The sequence below is a fragment of the Natator depressus genome, chromosome 5 (genome assembly GCF_965152275.1).
Source record: "Natator depressus isolate rNatDep1 chromosome 5, rNatDep2.hap1, whole genome shotgun sequence".
Taxonomy (NCBI): Eukaryota; Metazoa; Chordata; order Testudines; family Cheloniidae; genus Natator; species Natator depressus.
The window spans coordinates 79,349,760-79,368,139 of NC_134238.1; the positions used below are offsets into that span (position 1 = coordinate 79,349,760).

An 18,380-nucleotide genomic window follows, 5' to 3' on the forward strand; every position below is an offset into this window, starting at 1 on the left:
ACTACGGCTTCCAGAAAAAAAGAAATGCTAGAAATAAGTTTTAAAAAAAAGCAACAGCTATGTTGATGGCCAGATGCCACTGCCATCAGGTTATTTTTATATAGTAAATGTAGCCCAGAATTACTCTCACACATTGTTCTTTAGAAGTCTTCTAATTAAGGAGTTTTCTTGAAGGTCACAAACAGTAATCAGATTGGCTGATGAATGCTATTTGACATCAAAAAAGCCAGATTACTGACAGCAATCCTTATAGTAAAAAGAGAAATACTGGTATATTTATGGCTTTAATTTTAGCAAAGGTACGGGAATGCCCTGTGATTTTTTATTTATTTCTTGAACTACTTTTGAATGTTAATATTCTCCTGAAGACAGTTTCAGACAGATTGCTAGGCTGCTGCTCTACTCAGTGAAGCAGAATCTACTGAAGAGTTGCTGAGGCAGAACTGAAATCATGGCTCGCCTCAAAGAAACGACAATATTGTCAGCTAATTACTTCTAACACACAAACAGCATTCTTGTATAACATTGTTTTTTACGTAAAAGTCTAAGCCTTTTAAAGGCAGCTCTAGTGCTTTTAGGTGTTCATCCCGTTTCTTTGCAGTCCCTGCTACTTTGCACTTACATTGCGAGCAAGGTAAAGAAGAATGGAAACTAAAGATACCTGTAAGTACCCATAACAGCTGCAGAAGGAAATGGGTCGGGTTTTCTCTCTACTAGATGAAGGTACTTGTATAACAAAAACTGTATGCCCATTTTACTTATTTATTTAATAAATAATCTTTATATTTTACATGCCTGGTTAATACTGTTTATATGCAATATTTCCTGGATAGAGGGTAAGAATTTGTGACATGGAGATCTAAAACCTATGAAAATTAAATGTATCTAAAATAAATTAATACAAAGTATAGTGACCTTTACTGGTTTTTTATATTTATTTTTTGAAAAGTTCATTAAGGTTAACAAAGTTAACCTTTACTAATGAAAGAAAAAGGAATGCAAAATATATTAGTCTCACTGAGCAGCAGATTTCTTAATCTGGAAAGATTTGTAACTGTAATAGGATTATTTTTTCCCAGTGGGATCCAGCCTAATCAAATATTTTAATAACATGTTAGCTTAAAGGGCTTTAACATTTAATATATTATGGACATGCCTTAGCAATATGCAATGGGGAAAGAATTGCAATGCTAGCATTTGTAAATTTTGCTAGCTACAATGCTAGCTGTAAACTTTTTAGAAGGAAAAGTACATGGAGACAAAGGGAAAAGGAAATAGTGTATTTTGTATGGGGTTCAAAATAGGGGCCAGGTCCTCAAATGGTGTAAATCCATTGAAGCTATGTTGATTTATACCAGCTGACTCTCACATGCTGTTCCTTTTGTTTAAATCCAATTAGCCAGTAAAGCGAGCAGTTACTTCAACAGTCAGTTGCTAATTCTGGCACTAAGTGGTTCCCCCAGTAACTTTGCCCCTATGTGCATATGCATTACAATAGGGTGTCTCATTAAATGAATACACACAGCATATATACAGTAATACAAAATGCTACTTCTGTACATCTAAGGTAAAAGATACAGGTGCAGTTTAAACATTACAATATACTATTCAACATAATTACAGTGCACAGTGTTATTGGAGAGGCAGCCAAAGAAAAAGTACTGTTCCTTTTATAGTAATATAATAATAATACCCCTGAAATCCAACTAACTCCATCAAGTTGCTTTAACAAAGTCAGTCACTGATTCTTGCACTATGTGGTCTTTTTCTTGCCAGACCACCAGAGGCTCTGCCCCTAAAAGCTGTTGGGAAGAAGACGAGGATATGTGCGTGCATGGGGGCCAGTGGCAATCTGCTGGTCCTGGGTTCATAAATAGGAGAGGGTGAGGCAGTGTAAAGTAAGTCAAGAGTCACTGCAGTCACACTCAGACTGTGCAGTGACTGTTGTCAGGGTCAAAGTGCGATATTGTACATGAGGGTTGTGAGGCATAAGTAGATACCACAGTGGGCATATTTAATACAATTTGTCAATTTAGTGGCTATTTTTGTGAAGTCATATGTGTTCCAGGTGGCTCTGATATGTCTATCACTACAATAGAGTTGTGAGCGTATGGAAAAAAATCTTTGTGCAGATGTTTAGAATAGGGATGTTTGAGTGTGAAGAAGCTTGTGTGGTGTTTATATGTAAGGAAATGCTGTGATTAATCTGCTAAACTAGAAAGGATAGTATAGAAAAATAGTACATGCGGCTGTGACACAACTTAGGTCTTGCATGTAATCACATGATTTACATTATACTAGATAAGCCATAATGGAAACCCACTTGTGCCATTAAATCCATATACTTACATGATATTATGCATACTTGTAAGGCACCTGGTGAAGTCACAGAGACAAATTCTGCTCTTAAGAATGAAGTCAGTGAGTTTGCATGGGTGTAACTAAGGGCATATGTCAAAGTGGGTCAGAACTCTATAAATTGTATATCTATATGGTTTTAGCTGGTCAGCTTCCTCCACTGATACAGCTCATTTTAAAGGGTTGCCTGTTAATTTTAGGTAATTTGCATAAAACAACTATGTAGCAGGTGATTTATTAAACAATAGAGATCAATGTAACCTGGAATACATTTAACCTGGAATTTCATTTTTAGTCTGTGGAAAGGGAATTTTATATGGAAGTTATATAAAAATAATAATTCCAGAATTTTTATCTCTGAATTTCCTTTGCTGATGTCTTTAAAAGCCTGGAGATTATGCATTCTTCATCACACCTAGAAACAAAGGGCCAAATCCTCAGCTGGTGTTAATCTGTGGAACACCACTGACCGCAGTGGACCTACTTCAATTTACATAGGTGGGATCTAGCCTAGAATTTCATTTGCTACCGAACATCAAATGTGTTTCAAAAATTAGGCGGTTTTGCAAATATTTGACTCTGTTCACTGCAGTGTTTATACACAAATGTATAAGAATTGCAAAAAACACAACACATTGAATGGTAAAGGGTGAGATTCTAATTGCACAAAAGTCAGCAAATTGAGATTACAGGTTCCCTCTTGTACATATACGTTACAAGAGTCTTTCATAAAACAAACACAAATCCTATATTAAATTCTATAAAGTAGTATTTTATATAAATGGTAATAGAAAAAGGTGGAGTTTAAACATAACAGTGCAAAGTCCAATTCAGTTACAAACACAGTGGTTTTGGAAGAGTGACATTTAAAAAAAGAACAGTTCCTTTCCATTGTCCTCTTGATCGATCAGCCCTCAGAGAGGGCGCACCGGTCACAATACGCCATTCGAGGTGTTCTAGCCATTCCTTCAGCCACTCGCTGGCCAGGCTGTCAGTGGCAATGGACACCCAATTGGCATAGCACACTGCAGCCCAGAACCCCTGAGCTCAAGCGATCTGCCAGCCTTAGCCTTCCAAATAGCTGGGATTACAGGCACACGCCACCATGCCTGACTCCATTAGTCTGTTATATTGTTTTCAAAATAAGAAGCTTGAAAGCTTTGCCATGAACCCTAAAAAGAAATCATTAAAAAACACGACAATTTTCAATGAAAGTTTGCCTTTTTCAAAACCGAGTGTTAGAAAGCCTAGAAATGCTGATTTAAGGTGCACTGACCTTAACTCTGGCTGCATATTCCTGGTAGCCTGCGTCCCAACTTTCTAAAGCAGTTTCATGTATTCAATAAGTGCATCTGTAGTAAAGCTAGTAACCTACTCAACTCAATATACTTGGGTGATTTGACTCCTGCAGGGGCACCTCAAACTTTAACAGTTCACCTTCAGATTTTCAGGTAGGTGGTTTCTGTAGCATGAGATAGGTAACTGAACCAGCAATGATATACAGGTTCACAGCATCCAGAGTAGATGTCCAGTCATTGTAGATTGGGTGAGTCTGGGTGAAACTAGGGACAGGTCAAAATTTGATTGATAATGATAACCTTGCCACAACCTTAACAATGGAGAGAGACTGTTCAAAAGAGTGAGAGATCTTAATGTCATTCAAATGTGCAAGGGGACAGAGTTAAGCTGGCTGTGGTAACCCTAATTCTGTTTCCTGACTTGTTTGAAATAAAAGTTCAGTCCCTATGTGGCAATAACATGGTATGTTTCAATTATTGTTTCAAGGAAAATGATGTATTCCATTAAACCAGACCTCCACTGATTTCTTCATCTCTGCCTAATCCACAAAAACAAAACAAAAAACCTTCTGGGCTGGCATTAATCATAAGCATTTGTGTTCTTTTGTTTTAAAAAATGTATAGCTACTACAACCAAGTGTCTTAGATTGAAAGTGCCATCTCAGCCAGAACTATAATAAAACGAGCTAATGGTTATGTGCATGTTAGCAAAAATGAATGGTAACGACAGGGCCGGATGTGGACAGAAAGGTATTCAATTGTGTACTTATTAAATGAAGGATTATTCATATCGGTGAGGAAATCATTTCAACAAGAAATTGAACTTGAATGCCTTTACCTCTAAAAGCTACTTATTGAGTTAAAGGCTAATCGGTTTGCTCAATCAGTCTTAATTCTACTTAAGTCATATAGACAGCAGCCTGGTGCTTAGACAAACCTCTGTTTATAATATTTTTTCCCTTGGGGATCTCTAATCCAGGTAATAACCTGGCCCAGCTCTGGCTGGCTTTTAAAATCAACAATAAGAAACATATTCAGATCACCACAGTCCTACTCTTTTTTTGATCATCTCACAGCTGCCACTTCAGTCATAACTTTCTGTGATGCCTATAATGTATTCCTCTCTGGATCAATGTATACTTATGCAATGTCATTATTTGAGTTTTACACCATTAGCATCAATGTTTCATAAACCACTGCATAGACAAGAAGGTGAAAAGTAATGAGGGGTGGAAGGATGGTCTTGTGGCTAACGGAAAAGTGGAAAATCTGGCTCCGATCACTGGCTTTGCTGCTCTGCTTCCTGTGGGCCCTTTGGCAAGTCACTTAATTACTCTCTGCTTCCATTTCTCAATCTCTAAAATGGAGATGATAATATCATTTGTATCATATCATCTCACAGAAGACCCAGTGGGGATCAAGGCCTGTTGTGCTATGTGCTGTACAAACAAATAGAAAGACAGCCTGTGCTCCAAGAAGCTTGCAGTGTAAGATGCCACCCCCCCGCCCAAAATCTGAACATTAAAGGGACCCTTTATGCACAGAACTCCCCAGAACTATGTGGAAAAGTTGCGTGGGTACTTCTGTGGCACGATACCTTCCATCTCCCAGGCCCCCCAAAGATCTCCCCCTGAATCTAGGATCTATACTGGGAAAGGGGATGCAGGCTGGAGGAGAAGAGCGTAGGTTGTGGATGGGATGGATGCACAGGTGTTTCCCAGAGAAGATAATACAACTTGAGGTTGTATTAGCATTTCCCTGTAGCTCTCTATAATGGGGGCAATGTTGCCATGAGGAGTCCCTGGTACACAGCTCCAATGGAGTCACACTGTCAGAGTGCTGTAGGAAGCTGCTAGAATCACTTAGCCAACTCTTTGAGACCCAGGGATTCCTACACAAAGGGAACCCACAGTTGCTCAGGAATGGTGCAAAGGAGCTGGACTGGGAGCTGAGAATCTGTCCCTACATGTTTGTTTGCACTATGGGCAGTGTAAGGTCTCTGAGGTCCTTATGTAGTCATTTCCTTGCTTTCAGAAAGGTGAGTTTTGTAAATGATGTGAAAGATAAGCACTTTGCTCTCATTTTAGCAACAGTTTGTTGTTGGATTTAACTTTTATATTGCAGTAGCCACAGTTAGGATCAGAGCCCCATTGTGCTCCAGTGAACTCCAGTATGAACTTAAGGCGAGACCCTTTGTTGGTGCACGTAGTTATAGCATGATAATGAGCAGTCTGGGGCTGAATGGCTGCCGAGTCCAAAGCATGCTTCACACCTCTGTTGATACATAAAATCAACTGAAACCAGTTATGGCTATGAGAATGATTACCCAACACATCTCTGCATCTGCAGTCATTCACCACACACCCCATTTTTGGTGCCTGTTCAATCCTTAAAGAAAGTAATTAGCACACAATCTTTAATAATTCATCAAATGATTTTGAAATCAGGTTTCTTCAAAGAATACAAAGCATTTGTGTTTTACTGAGCAATATATACCTGCTAAGTTTAAAATGAGGTTTTTCAAGTACAGTAAAAATCTGAACTTTCTTGACAGGTGAAAATTTTCTATTTCTCGCCAACCCCAAAATCCTTAGCCCATTTTTAGATGATTGCACATTATTGAATGTATGTTTCCAACCCTTTCCTAAATTACTCAAATCTGTGCTGAAAGCAAGCATGACAAAATGTATCTCCAAAATGTAGTTTTAGGAGAGACTTTCAAGCTCCAATTCAACAAAGAATTTAATATTGTGGTTAACTTAAAGCACATTCTTAAGTCATTGTAGTCTATGAGACTTAAGCATGCGCTGAAGTGCTTTGCTAACTCAGGGCTTTGGTGACTAAAATGAAGGGTTTTTTTGTAGCAGTCATTTGTCTTCAACCTTCATTATAGCATCATTGTCAAAATGTTATAATCCTGTATCTCAATTTCTGTGTTTTTATAACAAGATTTATCATTGGACTTTAGTTACATTTCTTCCTCCGTGTATCATCTAAGATCTGACACTTTTATTAAACTGCTTGAGCCTAAGGTTACAGCTCTTTTTATTAGCGAGGCTCGTGAATTTTTCATCAGCTGGTAGCTGGAAATATACTTTCAAAGATATGAAATTAACAACAAATTAAATTTATATCGTTCTGTCATTTCAGTTATACATTGAATCAGGCATTAATAATTGTACAGTTGTGACATTTGTTCTTTTATTATCTCTTCCATTGTTTTATCTGAAGTATATGTCGTTTTAAAATTATGCTTCATTTGTAATTATATAACTGCTTTCTCAATACCACATTTAGTGGTAATTATTTTTATTGACATGTGCTTGTAAGTCATTACTGACCAGGTCTCCATTCTAAATGACAGCTAATTCTCAATGGATTTAAATGGCAACATAAAAGTTTTGCTTGTTTCCACAATTTTGTGTCCTTCCTCCTAGTCCAGGTTTGATTTTGTTTAAAAACAGTCTCTTTTCTTACCATTTGCATGAAGTGCTCCGATTGTAGCCTATAGTGCTAAATTGGGGACAAGCAGGGATAACCTGTAGCCATCATACCTTATATGGATTTTATAATCTAGGTATGTTTAGGCCTTGCCAATGCCTGAGGTGAGACTAAGAGAAATGTAAGTACTGTAGGCAGTGCTGGCGATGATTTTGGTAGGGGACATTCTTATAGCCACATTTGGGCACCCATTTGAATATACTTCACTTTACTCATTGATTTCACTGGGACCATATGTAAGGATGGCATGATCTGGCCCTGAGTCAGTACTAACCTGATGACACTACATGGCACTACAGCATGCTGTGAAATATGAAACCTAGCTCCTGACTCACTGTATTTACTAAAAGATCACAGATTGAATTTCAGCATGAGGTAAGGGCATTAACTAATATGTTGGGCTACATTTGAGACTGAACTGCCTCCCTAAAATTCCTCTTGTTTCAAATGAAGAAGCTATTTTCCCTGTCTTTTATAAATGCCATGTTGTGCTATGGGAACAGAATGGCTGCCAGCATCCAGCTCAGAGGTGTCTGCATTTCAGTTGTATGTAAAAGATCCCTGTCTGTGTCATCTGGGTACCTTTGGGATCATTATGGATGAAAGGTGTTAAAAATTATATTATTTTCTGACCTTCCTCCTCCAGAACTGCTGGCACAGTAATGACACTCTTCTCCCAGGTGGAATGAGACACAGTCTGCTTCAGACCTGTCCTTTCGGTAGCTTACCTTTTAGCAGTGTTCTCTGAGCAGTGTGATTGGCACCCTGACACTTCCCCTTGAAGATAGGGAAAATTCTATATCAATCCAAATGGTACATGATCAGGAAGCTACTCCAATCACATTTAGGCCCAGTACTTGGCCATCTTATAGCCAAGATGTCTGTTCATGCTATTTAACAGTAATATTAGGCCTTTCATATTATGAAACAAATAAACATGTTCAGAAAATAATAATAGTGGAATGGAAACTATGGTTCTTTCCCATATGCCCTCTGTGTTCAGATGAGACCACACACAAAAATAAGGTGCTTTCATAGCTAAAATTTTTTTCCCCTTCCCCTGCAGATAACACAAGTACATCTAAGTGACTTCTACCATGGCCTCAGCAAATTGATGATGAAAATAAGGAAACTGTGGGATTACTTCTTTCAGCTTCCCTGGACAATGGAAGGAGAGCCAATTACTTCTACTTTGTTGCCTCCTGGGAATGTTCCACGAGACGCTAGCTTGACCCTGGAGCAGAAAACCACATTTGTCTTTGTGATCTTATTATTTATTTTCTTAGGCATTCTCATTGTCCGATGCTTCCGAATTCTCTTAGACCCCTACAGGAGTATGCCCACCTCCACCTGGGCTGACGGACTTGATGGGATAGAGAAAGGCCAGTTTGATTATGCCCTGGCTTAGACTGACGACTCAGAAATATTATTTAGAGGAGTTTGTTTTTTTTAAAAAAACCTGGAATGTAGATTTATTTTCCCCCAATTTTCTCAGACATTATAAAAGCCTTGCATGACTGCACAAAATATTAATTTGTTTTTAAATAAACATCAAAGCGAGTTAAACATTTGAAGGTAGACTGGTGATTCTCCTAATGGAGGGGGAAAAATAAAGCTATAACTGTGCTTCAAAACATATTGGAACAATATATAACATAGATGGTATCTTATGACTCCGAATAAATTTGATTTGTAGTTGCTGAAGAAAGTCTTATTGTTTGAAAGTAGCTTTTTTACAAACATCAGTAGATTTACAGGTTGGGTAGGAATGTTTTTTTTATGAGTTGTATGTGGCAATTAAATAAACTTTTAATGCCCCACTGGCTTTTAAAATAAATGTACCGGGGGGGGGGGGGGGAGAAGGGAGACTCAGACCAGATTTCCTCATGTCACAATCACAGCTCTTCCAAGCTGCTCTGGTTTATTCCTCCGCCATTCAGTACAGCTATACCTAACACACAGAATGTAGCTGGAGTTCATGCAGATAATTCCCAATTGCTATTGCCAGCTCCAGAGGGCAGAGAGGGTCCTTTATTGTGAAGCCTGGTACCTCCAACCAAGGTGACCCCTCAATTTGCATGAGACACAAGGGCTGCTGTCCCTTAGGAAAATGAATAATGCTACCACAGCTGGCGCAGAGTATAGACCCGGTTACCCGCTACACAAGAAACAATGAAGTACATCAACCCAAACCACAGCAAAGGAATGACACTATCCCAAAGTAACAATATAACAAAGGGAGAGCTACTGGGAGCAGGAAAATAGGATCTAGGGAAGGATAGGGTTAAGGTTAACTAATGAGTACTAACATATCAATACTCCCAATACTTCCTAGACTACAGTTTCCTCCCTAGCACTTTCCCCAGGCAGAGGGTATACTGAAGATGAGTCTAGAGATGAGTGTTGCAGCACCATGAATGCTGGCCAGCTTAAACAAAAAAGGCCACCTTTTGACTAAAGTGTAGCCAACTGCTTGACTACATTTACAGTTTTATATTTAAAATATTTGAGAGACCAAATAGCCAAGTTTAATCAGTTTAAAGACAAAGCACTGCAACATGAAAATGAGCCATCCATACCATTCTTTCTAGGAAACCGTCGCACAGGATGGCATTCATCTTATACAGGAGATCTGATTTGAAAATAGGTACCTAAGTCTAGCTATATTTGTAGTACAAATTAAACCTGTTTATAAATTAGAGAGCACTTGATAAGTCATCCACCAGTCTATACTTGTTTTTTGATACAATCCTGTACCTTCCTTATCTTTGCTTTGAATACCACATTCCAGGTATCAGTAGGTCATGACAGCATTCCCTCGTGGTACCAGGAAATACCATTCATACGTGTTGCTTCTGATAGGTTTTGTATTTGGCTGTGCCAAACTGTTGCAAATATTGCAAACTATTATGGGATGTTAACATCATTCTGGAAAAAAACATAACACAAATCACAGTAATAGAATTTAGCATAACTACCCAGCATTCAATACAATGTTACTACTGTGCACAACACATATCAGTGTGGTGTGCCAGAAACATAACAATAGATATCGGATAACGCACCACTTCATGAACATGATGCAGTGGAAATCAGTGGTCGCAAAGAGCTGTGGTGTCACATGAGGTTCTCCTGCAGTCAGTGCCAGATTAAGGTATAAAGTATAAGGTAGCTAAACTACAGCTTAGGGCCATGCAATATGAGGGGGCCTCTAAAAAAGAAAAAACTGACTCCATTTCAAATTTTATTGAAATCGGTTGATAAATAAAGGAGATATGGGGAAAAGAAGATTCTCTCTAAATATAGACATTTTTGTTCAAATATGACAAAAATATACACATCTGGCTACACAAATACCCTTACCTACTCTTACCCTTCACTAATTGTTCATTATTGACAGGCAGCAGGACAGGGCTGAGAAAAAAATAACGATAATTGCACTTGTAAAATTCGTATTTCTACATGTAAATCTGCTATCAGTCTCCTAAGGCAGCGTTTTGTTGGCCAGCTGCTTCTGGTAAAATTCTGACCATGCCTTCACAAATAAATAATCTCACTGCCAACAAAATCGGGAAAATGTGAGGTCGGAGACTGCAATGTCATGAAGCAATCCTGCCAAGCTCATACTCGTATATTAGTGTGTTCTTTCTTCTTTTGACCTGTACATATGTACGATAGCGTATTTAGTGCACACGCCATTTTCTGCTTCATGCGCTATCCATGCTGCACATGATTGAGTTTGCAGGTGATCGTCTTATGGACTTGGGTCAAGTGGATCTTGAGGAGGATAAATTTGTGTTGGTTTTCCTTTGTCAGTTTCAGGAACCTTCACAGTAAATATCAGAGACTGCTGACAAAAGGATAAATAGAGGGTTTTGAGAGCAGTGAAGAAAGATATACATATATATCAAAATATTCTGAGTACTTTGGTGAGCAAGTTATTTCAAACTATGTGCAGCTATGATTTATCGGCTATTAAAGCCTATAATATTCATTATATTTGTTTGCCTATATATTCAGGCACTTTCTCAATGCCTGTCTAGAGATTACCAGACTTTTTTCTGGTAAATGCTTTCTTTCTCTTTCGTGCATGTAGCTTGTTGTCACTCTGTGTGTCCCAGGTGTTTACTTGAGATTAATCAGTGGTCCTGGGGGAGACAGAGGATAGACAAACGACTGCAAAGAGAGATGTCTGCCTAGAAAAAGTCTGGGATTTTCTCCTCACTGGGTTTGGTGCATGAAAGATAATATTTTATTATAGGTCGTATGCTATGTAAAAATTCTAATATAGACTTATAAATCACATACTGTATGCATAATACATTGTATTTTTATAGTATAGCAAAAGAAAAATCCCAACAATTAATTGTTTATTTTGTATTTTTTATATTGTATTGTTTATTTCTACTTTACTTACATACGCAATTAGTTCAAAGAATTTGTCTAAAATTTATTTCTATCATGATGTCATTATTACAGAGAGGGCTGCTGAAAATGAAGATTATTGTTCTATTTTTACAACTTCGCCTTTGTATATATGCAAACATAAAGCTTTTGTGTTTATATATTCAGTGTGCTTTCTGTGAAAATAAGAAATTCATTTTTTTATGGTATGGGGCCTCTTACACTTGACATAATTTAGGGCCTCAGAATGTCGTAATCTGGCCCTGTCTGTAGTCTTACGAAGTTGTCACCCCAGACAGACATATACTGAGGTAGAATAGGCAATACCTTCTCCACCTTCCAGAAGGAAGGGAGGTAAGGGACACTAAGTTTGCCATTTTGCCTGAGAAGGTCTCAGAAAGGCAACAACCACAACAGGTCATGATAACCAAACCTCAGGACATTAAACTGGCAGAACAAATGACGTTACCATCTCAACACAAGAGTGGCATTCAGGGGCATGCACAAGAGGGGCAAGCAGGGGCATGGGCTTCCCCAGTAATCATTGGGGGCACCGGACTCCTCCAGCCCCGGGGAATGGGGGCAGCAAGAGCTTCTCCCAGCCCTGGGGCTTTGTCGGGGGAGGGGGAAGAGCGAGCTCTTCCGGCCCCAGGGCAGCGGTAGAAGCTGACAGCTCCTCCAGCCACGGGCCTTCACAGGGGTACAGAACGTATCCCTCCAAAAGGAGTCAAATTTAGATTCCTGCGCAGTGTAAACTGCCTTAGAGGGCACATTGTTAATGAGTTTAGTTAGTAGGCTAAGTATGAGTTTTTGGACTGTGACTTATATAAATGTTGTTTAAGGGTATGTCTACACGGCAATTAAAAACCCTCGAGTGGCCCCTGCCGGCTGAGTTGGGCTAAAGAGCTGTTTAACTGCAGTGTAGAAAAATGGGCTCAGGCTGGAGCCTGAGCTATGAGACCCTCCCCCCTCACAGGGTCCCAGGGCCCAGGCTCCAGCCTGTGCCTGAATATCTATACCACAATTAAACAGCTCCTTGGCCTGAGCCCTGCTAACCCGAGTCAGCTAGCACAGACCAGACACAGGTGTTTAGTTGCAGTGAAGACATACCCTAAGGCAGGGATCGGCAACCTTTGGCACGCGGCTCATCAGGGAAATCTGCTGGCGGGCCAGGACGGTTTGTTTACCTGCTGCGTCTGCAGGTTTGGCTGATCACAGCTCCCACTGGCCGCAGTTCGCTGTTCCAGGCCAATGGGGGATGAGGGAAGGGGCGTGGGCCGAGGGATGTGCTGGTCGCCGCTTCCCACAGCCCCCATTGGCCTGGAATGGCGAGCTGCGGCCACTGGGAGCTGTGATCGGCCGAACCCGCGGACAATGCAGGTAAACAAACCATCCCGGCCCACCAGCGGATTTCCCTGACGGGCTGCATGCCAAAGGCTGCATGTCCATGGCTGCATGCCAAAGGTTCCTGCCCTAAAACCATGTGTACACTTGCAAGGTTACAACAATGCTGCTGTAAGATCATTCATGTAGATGCTCTATGCTGGTGGGAGAGAGTTCTTCCATTGACATAATAAAACCACCTCCATGAGCAACGGTAACTATGTTGAAGAGGTGCAAGTGGCCAGCAGGTGGGCGGGTGGTGGGCGGAAGGGAGCGAAGAGGCATGAGCAGTGGGCAGAGGGGAGGACTGGGGGAGAGGGTGAAGAAGCATGAGTGGCAGGTGGGGGAGGGAGTGGGGAGGAGGCAAAGAGGTGTGAGCAGCAGACCGGGGAGGAGGCAAAGAAGCACGGGCAGGGGGACTGTGGAAGGGGACAAAGAGGTATGAGGGGTAGGTGGGGCACCAGGGGAGGGGCAAAGAGGTGCATGAACGGTCGGTTGGCCAGCTGGCAGGTGGGGGAAGGGAGCCGAGAGGGGCTGTGGGTGAAGTATGGGTGGGGCTTCTTGGGGAGGAGGCTGAATAGGGGTAGGCCTAGGATTGGGGCCACGGCTGGGTGCACAAAGCCTCCCCCAATGGAGGAGTCACGCACAGCCCATGGAAGATGTAGTATTGAGAACAGTACTATTTAGTGGTTTCGTTTCCCAAGCAGGAAGTCTGGGGAGGGTTCCTTTCAAAAATCTTGGGCCCTGACTGAACAGCCAGGCAGGCCAGCTTTCCTTTATGTGGGGCAATTAGAATAGACTTTTGGAAAGGAAGAGCCATATTCCATTCCAAGTAGGCAACCTTGGTGTCATGGGGTGATTAGCCCCTTTAGTATGAAGCAGGGTCCAGTGCACCTGTGACTGATTAGCTGCTTAACAGAAGGGCTTAAACTGAGTTTAAAAGAAGGCACCTGGGCCATAGTAGGGAGACTGGAAGAGTCTGAGAGCAGTCCGACACAGGAGAGTCCAAGGAAAGGGGCTGGGCGAGGCACAGCACAGCACAGCACAGCACCCGCGCAAAGGAGTGGAACAGAGCAGGTGAGAACTACCTGGGAGAGTCAAGGCAGTTGCAGAGAGTGGTAAGCTCTGCAGGACCTCCATGTAAACAGCAAGGAATTGGTTGAGAGACTAGGGAGGGACTAGACTGCTGACTTTCCTGAACCAGAGCTGGGAGGCTGAAAGGCTATGTCGACACTGCATCTAGGGGTGAGTCTCTAAACCAGTGGTTCTTAACCTTTACTGCAGCCTGAACCCCTTTGGTTCTCAAAATATGTTCTCCCACCCCTTATCAAAAATTGTTGCAGTAGGTCAGTTCTTTAAACCTAGATATATTTTTTTTGTTTGCATATTACAGAAATCATTAAATGTATAATAATAAATGCATAGGTTTGATGAAACAAAGTAGTTGTACTTACGTGCATGTGTTTAGTTTGTGTTTTCGATGATTTACCGTCTAAAAAAATCTGGCATGTCTTGCATCCCCAGAAAGGGCATCACGCACCCTCTGGGGGTGCGTGCACCCTAGGTTAAGAACCACAGCTCTAAGCCCAGGTAGCCAGACTTGTGCTAGTGGGGCTCAAACTATTGTGCTAAAAATAGCAGTGTAGATGTTGCAGCTTGGGCTGTAGCTCAGGCTCTCAAGCCTTCCCAATCCCCTGGTCTGAGCTTGGATGGCTAGCCTGAGTTGCTGCTGGAACCATGACATCCATATTGCTATTTTAGTGTGTTAGCTACAGCCAAGCTAGGCATGAGTCTGTCCACCTAGGCTGGGAGGCTTGCTCCCAGCTGCAGTATAGACATATCTGACAGAGCTCAGGCACTGGACTGTGTTTTGGGTTGAAGAGTCATGATGCTGGTTGCTTTCAAGTGAGTGGCCAGGAGAGTGGGGCCCTGGACCAAAGGCAGAAAGGCACTGGGAACTGAGTGCTGGTGGTCTCTATTCCCCTCTCAGGTGGATGAGCTGGAAGTGAGGTCCCCAGAGAGAACTGCTGTATCTCTGTTTTACAGCAGAACTGGGGACACTTGTTTTACCATGAGGCTTCTATGGACTTTTATGTGTACATGACTAAACCATGCCCAGAGGTGGGACTTTGAATTGGACAATGAGAGGAACTGTATTATTTTTATGGCTGGACTGAGGGGAAACTGAGGCAGATGCATCTGTCATACAGTGCTCTGATGCAGGAGGCTACCCTAGGCCAGGTCGCCTTATTACATTTTGTGGAAAACATGGGCACCTCAATTGGTCCCTGCCCAGAGAGGTGCAGTACAGCAGGAAAGTGCTCAAGGAGGGGCTGCTCTATCACGCATGGACACATCTCTCACCTCCCATAAGCATGTAGGGTCACTGACTCCTTAAATGAAATATTGAGACTTGAAAGGGAGGGCCTGCATGTTAATGTAATCACAGGACAGGGAGCTCTGTATCTCTCCACAATGTGGGCTGGGCCCAAATCTCTAGTTTATCCTATTGAAGAAAATCTTGGTCATTTGAAGGAAAAACTCACTCAAAAAAAAAAAAAAAAACAAGTTGCTTGATATGTTTAATTATGGTCTTGCATGACAAGGTGTGTTTAAAAATGAGGCCTTTCTTGGTGATCCATGTTTGTTCTCAGTGGCTTCCACATCAAATTTGTTCAGTTTATAACTCAAAGCAAGCTTTTACTCTTGCTAGTACAGTGAGTTCTACTTTCATATTTGAAAATAAAGCTGTTTTACTTCCCATTCTGTGCCTCCTGTGATCAGTGCTCTTGGAGTTCTGTGGCACTTCAGAAATTATTTCTGAAGCAGGTTTTTATAGATTCTGTGCCATTTCTGCAGCACCAATATGAGCCTGCAGAATCTAAGTGAATCCTACTCCCTTTGTGTGTCATAATAAAAGCATTTTACACTACACAGAGGACTCTTCAGACACTAGCTTCTCATTCTTCACAGCAGCCCTGAGAGGTCAGTAGTATTACCCCTGTGTTGCAGAAGGGGAAGCTGAGGTAGAGATGTTAAGTAATGCTCCCAAGGCAGGGCCAGCATACAGTTAGTGGCAGAGCCAAGATTGGAACTTCAGAGTTTGGCTCTCTGACCTAGGCTGAGATCACTAGACAATGCTCCTGGACCATGGAGTAATAGCAGAGGTGCCCCTTGATCTCTGTTTCAACTGGGAGGCTACAGTATTCCAAATTGGTCCTGCAGCTGTACTTTGCATTGGGAAATGGCCAGTTCATTCTGCCTATTGTGGCAGATGCACTAGTCCCACTGGTGCCCTAAACTCTACTACTTAAGTCAGCATTTCTCAAATGCGGCCACCAGTGGCTTTTCTTGTAGCCACGGCCTTCTGGACTGTGATTGAGGGGGTAAAGTAGCACCTTGGTGTTGGTTGCTGGGACCACCAGCAGGGGTTGGGCCCTGTCCCCCTCTGGAGACACCTGGGGCACAATGCTGGAAAAGCAGGCAGCCTGTGATTTCCCCACCTTCACAGGGGTGGTGGGGCTCAGGCTTTGGGCTTCAGCCCTGGGGTGGCAGGGCGGCAGGCTCTGGACATGGGGCTTTGGGCTCCATCCCCAGGCTCCAGCTGCGCAGGGGCAGATCCAGGCTCCAGCCACATGGCTTCAGGCTCCATCCCCAGGCCCTGTGCCCTGGCCATGGGACTTCAGGCTCCAGCCTGCTGGTGCTTCCCTGGTCCCTGCTGCCTCCCCCAACCCCCCATCCGGGGCTTAATTTGTCCCTAGGCTTGCCAGGACTGAGTACGTCTGCTGTGAAAAGTGATACTTGCATGTATGTTAAAATCACTTTTCAGACCTACCATGTAGCAGGACCATATGAATTCTGCTGTAGGCAGGGCCTTCTATTGTGACAGTAGATGGGTAAAGATTAGGTCCAAAGGTGTACAACATGTCTACAGGAGAAACCTTAACTTTGGAAGCTTTCTAACTTTTGAGTTCTTAATTTCTTAATCCTTATGCTAATGTATATTACCTAGTCATCAGTGCCTTCACTAAGAAAAGGCACACAGCATGGGGTATAGTTTTCAGTGACATTTTGTTAGCACATACTAACTTTATCTACAGTGGCTTAAATTCTTGTCCTGCTTAATATAATGTGGTTGTAGCAGTGTCAATTCCAAAAGAAGTTGGTCCCTTAAGATATTCTCCCCCACCAGGTCTCCCTAATATCATTGGTATCAGGTGCTGTGCATATAAAAATGACATTGATGACTGGGTGTTAAGTCTCTGCTCAGGTACTGTGTTCTCAAGGTGGTAGAAAGCTCTATTGTGTTAGACTGCCTGGCCAAAGAAAGGAAAAATTACGAAGAGAAGACTGGTTACATGAAGGGTTCCAGCTGAGCTAGATAGAACCCAAAGGGAAGGGTCAGGGAAAAAGTGGCTTTCTGCCCAATTTTGGTGATCACTTTTGCCCTCAGTATAAATCTGAGCAGCCTTATGGGTAGGACCCTACCAAATTCAGGGTCCATTTTGGTCAATGTCATGGTCATAAGATTTTTTTAAATAGCTGAAATAATGAAATTTACTATTATAATTTGAAATTTCATGGTGTTGTAATTTTGGGGCTCCTGACCCATAAAAGAATTGGGGGGGGGGGGGGGTTGCAAGGTTGTTATAGGGGGTGGTTGCGGTACGGTTACCCTTACTTCTGCGCTGCCGGGAGCCCAGCTCTGAAGGCAGAGCCACCGCCAGCAGCAGCCCAGAAGTAAGGATGGCATGGTATGGTATTGCCACCCCGACTTCTGCGCTGCTGCTGACGGGACACAGCCTTCCGAGCTGGGTGCCTGGCTAACAGTCACAGCTCTTCAACTGCCCAGATCTGAAGGCAACGCAGAAGTAAGGGTGGCAATACCATGATCCTCCCTCCTCCCCCCCCCAAAAAATAACCTTGTGACCCCCCCCCCCAACTACCTTTTGGGTCAGGCCCCTCAATTTGAGAAACACTAGTCTCTCCTGTGAAATCTGTATGGTATAGGGTAAAAGCACCCAAAAGACCAGATTTCACCATCTGTGACATGTTTTTCATGGCCATGAAAAACGGTAGGGCCCTACTTATGGGGCTATATCCTATGCAATCTGCAACACTCCAGGAGTGTTTTCTGCTGGTCCAAAAATGATGGAATGCAAGGTGCTTCAGCTGCTGTCCCACAACATGTTCCTGGAATGCTGCTTATTCTGGATGGGGAGCAATAGGGGCAGAGTTAAGTGGCATAGAGCCAACATAGCTATAACTTCCCCTACACAATGCTGCTGGAGTGGCATAAGTAGGATGGATTGGAGCCAAGGACCTGGCCCAGTAAACAGTATGCTAGATATGTGAAAATTATAACCATTTTCATTTTGACTGGGTATACTTCCAGTTTTAATCAGAAAGCTACCTATTCTTATGCCAGTCATTTAT

The 18,380-nt window shown here is 42.2% G+C and overlaps 1 protein-coding gene across 2 annotated transcripts; it reads left to right on the forward strand.

The window, feature by feature from the left end:
- The first annotated feature begins 394 nt into the window (after positions 1–394).
- Positions 395–8,880, forward strand: CTXN3 (cortexin 3). 2 transcript variants are annotated; one of them, XM_074954041.1, is made up of 2 exons: positions 395–723; positions 8,224–8,880. In XM_074954041.1, exons 1-2 carry the CDS (start codon positions 718–720, stop codon positions 8,563–8,565), a joined length of 348 nt encoding a protein of 115 aa, XP_074810142.1. In that variant the 5' UTR covers positions 395–717; the 3' UTR covers positions 8,566–8,880. The 2 variants fall into 2 exon arrangements, with proteins under 2 accessions (XP_074810142.1, XP_074810143.1); XM_074954042.1 differs by having other exon boundaries at positions 395–663.
- The last annotated feature ends 9,500 nt before the right edge of the window (positions 8,881–18,380 follow it).